Here is an 8,045-nt window from a genome sequence, read left to right on the forward strand (position 1 = left end):
TTAAGACCTATCTTAACAAGTAGCAGATAAGTAGGTATTAGCATACCTAAGTACCTACTTACCTAATCTAGACAGATTAAGTCTCTCAATCGTCCTATGATATGTAAAGGTGACATCTACCGAAACTATTGTGTACTAGTTTAAGTGCTCAATAAGCTGTTAGCTATGTCAATGTATGTAATAGTTCCTAACCAATCCGTAGTGTCATAGTGTGGCGCTGTACTTTACTATATAAGCTTCTACATGTATGTAGATAAGGCACTTTTTCTAACCAGCCTTCTGTAAAACATTAAATTAAGATATCAGATTCTCTGCTTTCATTTGGTCGCCATTACCTCCAACGCTGAACATAATGGTGACCCCTAGTTTAAATCGCGGTTAATCTCAGTACTTTAAAGCGAATCGCTAGTAAATTTAGTAAAATTTGCGAGCCGGTACGTCGAGGAATCGCCGCGTATCCTGATTTAGGCCGGGAGAGCAACGTTACCACGTAGGCAGCAACCGCGTGGGGCTCCGCCGACCTGAAGAAGCTGAAGAGGTGACTAGGAGGCGACCACACCACTCGATCGAGCGGCCTGAGCCAACGCGACAGGCGCCGACCGAGCCACCAAAGCGGGACCACGTGCGTGGCACCGCAGCCGCAGCAGGGAACGGCTACCGCAAGTACCAAAGGGACCACGTGGGTGGTACCACACCAGAGGCAGAAGGAGCGCCCAAGCGAGGGCAATCACCAAGCTACGCCACGCGCACGAGCATCAATCGAGAAGGCAAGTGAGCTGGCATTCCCTAACCTATCTACCAAATCTCCCTACCAAATTTAATTGTAATCGATTTATTTCCTACAAATTGTAAATTGTAATCGTTCTTAATCATGTTAGAAACTTCCAAAAACACTCTAGAAGAGTTAGAAATTAGGCAGTTAAAAAATAGACGAGGTGTCTGTAAGCGAAAATTAACTGTATTTAATAAATTTATAGAAAGAATCGACTCAAGTGCATTGACGGCCGAAATAATTGTAGACATAAGCTTAAGACTAGAACAATTACCAAAGTTATACAATGATTTCTCTGAGATACAGGACCGGATCGAGACACTGTGCAGCGACGAAGGGGACATCGAAGCCCACGAGGCCGAGCGTATGTCATTTGAGGACACATTTTACCGACTTAGCGCTAAGGGCAAGCTGCTGGCGAAGGTAGATACCGATTCAACACCAAATGACCATAGTCCGCAAGCCCCGCCGCAGCAACCCCTCGGTGAGTCGATAAAATATCCCGAAATTAGCCTCCCTAGCTTCGACGGAGACCTAACACAGTGGCTGCAATTTCGAGACACATTTGATGCCCTAGTCAACCAAGCTAGCTTAGCACCGATCGTAAAATATAAGTACCTACGCAGTTGTTTACAAGACGGCGCACTTGAGGTAATTAGTTCGCTCGATTTCTCCGAGGACGCGTACATGCTCGCGTGGCAGATGCTTTGTGAACGTTATAATAATCCTAAACGTTTAGTCACCAACCACATGCGAGCCTTGTTCGACGTGGAACCGGTACCGTCAACTCCTTCGGGTCTAAGAGGTCTGTGCGATAATATTTCCAAACATTTGAGATCTTTGCGCTCATTAAATGTACCTACCGAAAATTGGGATCTCGCAATTATTCACATGTTAGTTAAAAAGTTAGACAGTCGATTGCAATCAAAGTGGGAAAACAGTGTTGATTTGAGAAAATTGCCTTCGTTGCAGGATTTCAAAACCTTCCTAAAGAACCGAGCTGACCGGCTGGAAGCGACCAGCCCAGCAGTACCATCGGACGCACCCAGCACTTCCAAGAAGGCCATGGTAACCACGTCCGAACCTATCAAGGTAACCTCCAAACAGTTTAAATGTAACCAGTGTCCGTATTGTTCGAGTACGCATTATATTAATCAGTGTCCAAAGTTTAGTGCATTAAACGTTATCGCGCGCATCCGAGCCGTGAATAAATTACGATTATGCTTTAATTGTTTGTCCGGAACGCATGTCTTAACAAACTGCAGGGCCAGTACATGTCGAGTATGTAAGGGCAAGCATCATACGTTACTACACAAACCAAATACCAACACTCATGTAGGTAGTAACCCCGTACCAACGCGATTACCAATATCAACGTTAATCGACGAACAACCGAGTTCTAGTCAAATCGAGACTACCTTGTCGAATAACACTTTAATCGAAAAACAAATAAACAATGCGCGAAATAGGTCAGTTTTCCTTACAACAGCCCAAGTGCTCGTTAGGGATAAGCATAACAATGTGCATAAAATGAAGGCATTTTTAGACAATGGCTCGCAAGAAAATTTCATTACCGAAAACGCGGCCAAAAAGTTACAATTAAACAAGGAACAACTTGCCTTAAATGTCATAGGTTTCAATGAAAAAGTGTCTAGCCTTTTAGAATCGTGTGACGTAACATTGCATTCCTTAGACGGAACCTTTACAACGAATTTGTCCTGTTTTATTACGCCTATAATTTGTACTACCAACATTTTAATACCAAACGTGCAACGTTGGCACATTCCGTCGCGTTATAAATTAGCTGATGACGAGTTTAACTTAGCTCAAGATGTAGATTTGCTTATCGGTGGGGAGATATTCTTTGATTTACTTCTTACCGGTAAATACAAGCTCGGGCCCGGATTACCGGTTCTGAGACGCTCGCGATTAGGATGGATAGTCACGGGTTCCGTACAAAAAAAAACCGAGTCTGCCATTCAATGTAAAGTTACAGTAGAAACTCAATTAAAAAAGTTTTGGGAAATAGAGGAGGGTTCCGCACCAAATTTACCCTATGATGAAAAACAATGTGAGGATATATTTCTGAAAACTCACACTCACAACTCTGAGGGTAATTTCGAAATAGAACTTCCATTAAAGCAGCCACCTACCAAGTTAGGTCAATCTAGGCACATAGCATATCGGAGGTTCAAAACATTAGAATCCAAGTTCGAGCGGAACCCCGAATTTAAAGATAAATATGTGAATTTCATGCGCGAGTTCGAACAAGCTGGCCATATGATTCAATTACAAGATAATTATGATGGCCCATGTAATTTTCTACCCCACCAAGCTGTTTTTCGCGACTCCCCCTCAACCCCTATTCGAATTGTTTTCGACTGCTCATGCAGAACTGATAACGGCATTTCTTTGAATGATATCCAATACAAAGGCTCAATAATACAGGACGAACTCATAAATATACTTCTACGATTCCGAAAATACCAATATGTTATTAACGCTGACATACAAAAAATGTACAGATGTATTTATGTTAAACCAAATCAACAATACCTACAATGCATATTTTGGCGGGAAAATACTCACCAACGACTCCAAATTTATATGCTGACCACATTAAGTTTCGGCTTAAAGTCAGCACCACATATTGCAACCAGATGTTTGTTACAATTGTCAAACGAAAACCAACACACATTTCCAGCAGCTGCAGAGGCCATAGCGAACCAGTTCTACATGGACGATTTTATCGCCGGCGGCGACGACGAGAATCAGGTAGCTGAAACTGCATCACAGGTGAACGAGATCCTGCGGGGAGCCAACTTCACGCTGCGGAAATGGAAGTCCAATTCCGAAGTCATCATAAAACGGGTGAGCGAAACACACACACACCAAAACACACACACAACCGAATTTGGAGATAAAACACATAAGGTCCTGGGTTTAGCGTGGTCTAGTGACTCAGATGAGCTTATGTATACCATTAAAGAAAACCAAATTTCACACCCAATCACCAAAAGAAAGGTACTAGGGGTAATTTCGTCCATTTTCGACCCCCTAGGCTTGACGGGACCAGTAATTGTAGTAGCCAAAATATTTATTCAAAAATTATTTAAGGCTCAATTAGACTGGGATACCGAATTAACACAAGACTTGATCCAAGAATGGAACACATTCTATCGAGACTTGTTTTTATTAAACCAATTGAAAATTTCGAGATGTACAGTCATACCCAATTATGTAACGATACAAATTCATGGGTTCTGTGACAGTAGTATTAAAGCCTATGGCGCTGCCATCTATATACGATCAAGCGATAGAGTAGGAAACGTACAAGTTCACCTACTTTACTCAAAATCAAAAATAAGTCCAATACAACCCCAAACTATTCCAAATTTGGAACTTTGTTCCAGTTTACTGCTCGCGACACATGTCGACAAAATAAAACGAGCATTAAAATGTGACGTTTCCGGAATCAACCTGTGGTCAGATTCAAAAATAACATTATGTTGGATAAAAAATAGTAACCCTAAATTAACTTGTTTTGTTAGTAACAGAGTCACAAAAGTATTATCACTTACAAACAAGCACGAGTGGTCATGGGTCCGCTCGGAGGATAACCCCGCCGACCTTTTGTCCCGAGGGGTAGCACCAGGCAAGCTGGAAACCAACCAGTTATGGTGGTCTGGGCCGGCGTGGTTGACCCAAAGTCCGGACACATGGCCGACCCACGATTCTGAGTCACTAAATCATGCACCCGAGGCCGAGAGCGACGTAAACATAACTCTCACCTTGGCTATTAGCACAGAATCTAACGACACGATACAATATCTTTTCCACAGGTGGTCAAGCGATAAAACACTTATTCATGTATTAGCATACATACTTCGATTTATATATAATACAAAAAATAAAACTCGAACAATTAATCCAAATAATAAATTATCAGGACCATTGTCCGTAGAAGAATTAAAAAAATCGGATCACGCATTAATTAGACATGCACAAATGGAATCATTCCCACACGAATATAAATTATTGCAAAACAATAAACCGGTTCTTAACAAATCAAAAATATTATCTTTACACCCATTCATGAAGGACGGACTCGTTCGCGTAGGCGGACGAATCGGTCTTTCGCATTATGCATATGAAAAAAAACATCCTTTAATATTAAGTCACGAGCACGCGCTTACCAAACTACTGATGGCAAACGCACATATACGTACTCTGCACGCTGGCCCTCAGTTATTACTTTCAACTATTCGCGAGCGCATCTGGCCAACAAAAGGTAGGATGTTAGCCTCGAAAATTGTAAATAAATGCGTTCCGTGTTTTAGAGCAAATCCAAAGACTACTAACCCTATAATGGGAAACTTACCCCCCTCAAGGGTAAATCCTTCCCCCCCCTTTGCTATCACGGGTATCGATTATGGAGGACCTTATAACATTAGAGATAGGACAGGGCGTGGTTACAAGGTCTCTAAGTGCTATATAGCAGTGTTTATTTGTTTTGCAACAAAGGCAATTCATCTCGAATTAATTACAGGGCTCGAGTCAGCCAATTTCCTGGCGGCGCTGCGACGATTCATCGCCAGGAGAGGTAAACCGAAGGAGTTGGTGAGTGACAATTCAACAACCTTTCATGGGGCTAGTAACGAGCTAAAAGATTTACAAAAATACCTACAGGACAGCTCGAGCGAGCTAGTATCTCATTGCGCAGACGAGGGCATAAAATGGAGTTTTATTCCTGTCTATACACCTCATATGGGGTCCCTATGGGAATCTAGTATAAAACTTACCAAATATCATTTAAAAAGAGTGTTAGGGTTATCTTTGTTAACTTACGAACAATTTGTATCAATCCTATATCAGGTAGAATCTATGGTAAATTCTAGGCCACTATGTCCCTTACCTAGTTCAAATCCTGACTATCCTGTCCTTACGCCAGCTCACTTTTTAATTGGAAAAGCACCAAATTCACTTCCGGACGAAGATTATAACCATGTACCAAAGAACCGATTAACTCACTATCAACTTTTGCAACAAATCACGCAGGACTTCTGGCGGCGCTGGTCACGTGACTACATCGGAACGCTGCAGGAACGCACGAAGTGGAGGAGCGCGCGCGGCCCAAGCCTCGCAGTCGACACCGTCGTCCTGGTACGAGACGAGCGTCTGCCGCCCTGCCGGTGGAGGCTGGGCAAGATCGTCGCGACGCAGCCGGGCCGGGATGGCGTCACCAGGGTGGCCGTCATCCGAACCGCCAGAGGGGACATCCAACGCGCGTTCAATAACATTTGTCCATTACCTACTTCGGGTGAAGTCATATAAGTAGTAAATACCTACCAACAGTACCAACCTAATGTAAAGTTCAAATAATTATAACTAAGTGTCTAATAAGTATAATTAAGTACCTAAATTACCTTACTTACCTAGTACCTATGTACATAATTAGAATACCTACTCCCTATTTAAAATAAAAATCATTTCCTATTGTTGTTTCATTTATAAGAATGGGCACAGATCTAATTAAAATTTAAGTAATTACCTAACTATAACTCGTAACAAAGAACTCTGCCCATCCTTACTGATAGGTAAAATGTATAAAGCCTATTCTTTGAAATACCTAATGTTACTCATAAAACATTAACTATTTCAAGGGGTGGCAAAATGTTAAGACCTATCTTAACAAGTAGCAGATAAGTAGGTATTAGCATACCTAAGTACCTACTTACCTAATCTAGACAGATTAAGTCTCTCAATCGTCCTATGATATGTAAAGGTGACATCTACCGAAACTATTGTGTACTAGTTTAAGTGCTCAATAAGCTGTTAGCTATGTCAATGTATGTAATAGTTCCTAACCAATCCGTAGTGTCATAGTGTGGCGCTGTACTTTACTATATAAGCTTCTACATGTATGTAGATAAGGCACTTTTTCTAACCAGCCTTCTGTAAAACATTAAATTAAGATATCAGATTCTCTGCTTTCATTTGGTCGCCATTACCTCCAACGCTGAACAGCATGTTTTGTAAACTAGTGTAATATTTATTGAAATAAATGGCTCTACTACTACTACTACTACTACGATACGATAGAAATAATACACAAGAAAATAATGTTTTAGGTAACTATATTTCACTTGTTTTTGCTCACCCGTGAATGCTCTGGGGCAAAGCTTTATACGAGTCCATAGAGGTCACGTTTTTATGAAAACTCTTTCAGTTTTTCCTTTAACAATTGGTTTATTTTGTTTTATTTGTAACAAAAGAATAACTGCCACAGACCTTCAGCACTTTTGTTGAATTTTCATGTAGTTAAGTGGTATATTTTAATTTAAAATAATTTACTTTGCCAATTTTGCGAGAAAACAAAATGAGAACCAAATTGTATTTTTTTTTTATAACATGAATTTAATTTACCTTTGGGCGGAGCTGTGTGAGCAACAGTGGTAATGTAATGATAAAACATATTATCGGCGGCGTGCTTGGGTACGATAAGTTTTACATTTCGGCAATAAATATTTAATAAATTTAAGTGTAAACCTCCATACTAATCCATTTCCGAAATTTATTTATTCTTAACTTTATTGTATATAAATAAAAAATACAAAATGCTTTATTTTTAAATAATGGCTTTAGCAGGCCTATACTCTTAACCAACGATTTTAGGTTAATATGCACAGTTATTTATACCGATACATTCTCCTATAGGTACATCCGATGATCCTTTTATGAAACTCATTTCATTCGTTTCTTAAACCCACACTCGTATTTTAATGCCTTTAATTATGTACAGTTACATACACTGCTTTATCTACATCAATATCATATCATAAGCTTCAATAAAACAAAGTAATTTTATACTTACAAACTATGCGTACAAACTATTTAAGAGACAAACTAAACGTCAAATGCAAACTTTTTCGCGCATGTCACGCATCCATTGTTTTTTTTTTAAATAGAGAATAACGTGCGAGATTTATCAAAATTATTTGCAATTGACACTATTTCGAATAAAACATGGAGACTGTATAAAGGAGCCAAATCTCTATGTATGAAAAGTGTCCATCAAAAAACAGTAATTAGGCGGCGCCACCATACACCGAAATACTACCAAAAACAACCTACGTAATTTGGTCGGGTTATTTGTTGCCTTATTTGGTTCATGTTATACTCATGTCCCAGAGCCTAACTAGCGCCACCGGGGAGATTAGGAACTATTATTTAAAGCTTAACGCGGTCACTTTTACAACAATTCTGCCATAAG

General features: G+C 40.2%; 1 protein-coding gene across 13 annotated transcripts; it reads left to right on the plus strand.

Moving 5' to 3' along the window:
• The first annotated feature begins 268 nt into the window (after positions 1 to 268).
• On the plus strand, positions 269 to 6,265 carry LOC134755929 (uncharacterized). Of its 13 annotated transcripts, XM_063692626.1 has the most exons (4): positions 269 to 1,256; positions 1,745 to 1,864; positions 5,322 to 5,392; positions 5,831 to 6,265. In XM_063692626.1, the coding sequence occupies exons 1-4, from the start codon at positions 1,218 to 1,220 to the stop codon at positions 6,108 to 6,110; spliced, it is 510 nt and encodes a 169-aa protein (XP_063548696.1). In that variant the 5' UTR covers positions 269 to 1,217; the 3' UTR covers positions 6,111 to 6,265. The 13 variants fall into 13 exon arrangements, 12 of the variants coding, with proteins under 12 accessions (XP_063548696.1, XP_063548692.1, XP_063548687.1 ...); XM_063692622.1 differs by having other exon boundaries at positions 272 to 1,256; positions 3,477 to 6,265; XR_010129089.1 differs by lacking the exon at positions 269 to 1,256 and adding an exon at positions 1,263 to 1,577 and having other exon boundaries at positions 1,745 to 1,840; positions 5,322 to 6,265.
• Positions 6,266 to 8,045: the final 1,780 nt, after the last annotated feature.

The sequence above is a fragment of the Cydia strobilella genome, chromosome 3, assembly GCF_947568885.1.
Source record: "Cydia strobilella chromosome 3, ilCydStro3.1, whole genome shotgun sequence".
Taxonomy (NCBI): domain Eukaryota; kingdom Metazoa; phylum Arthropoda; class Insecta; order Lepidoptera; family Tortricidae; genus Cydia; species Cydia strobilella.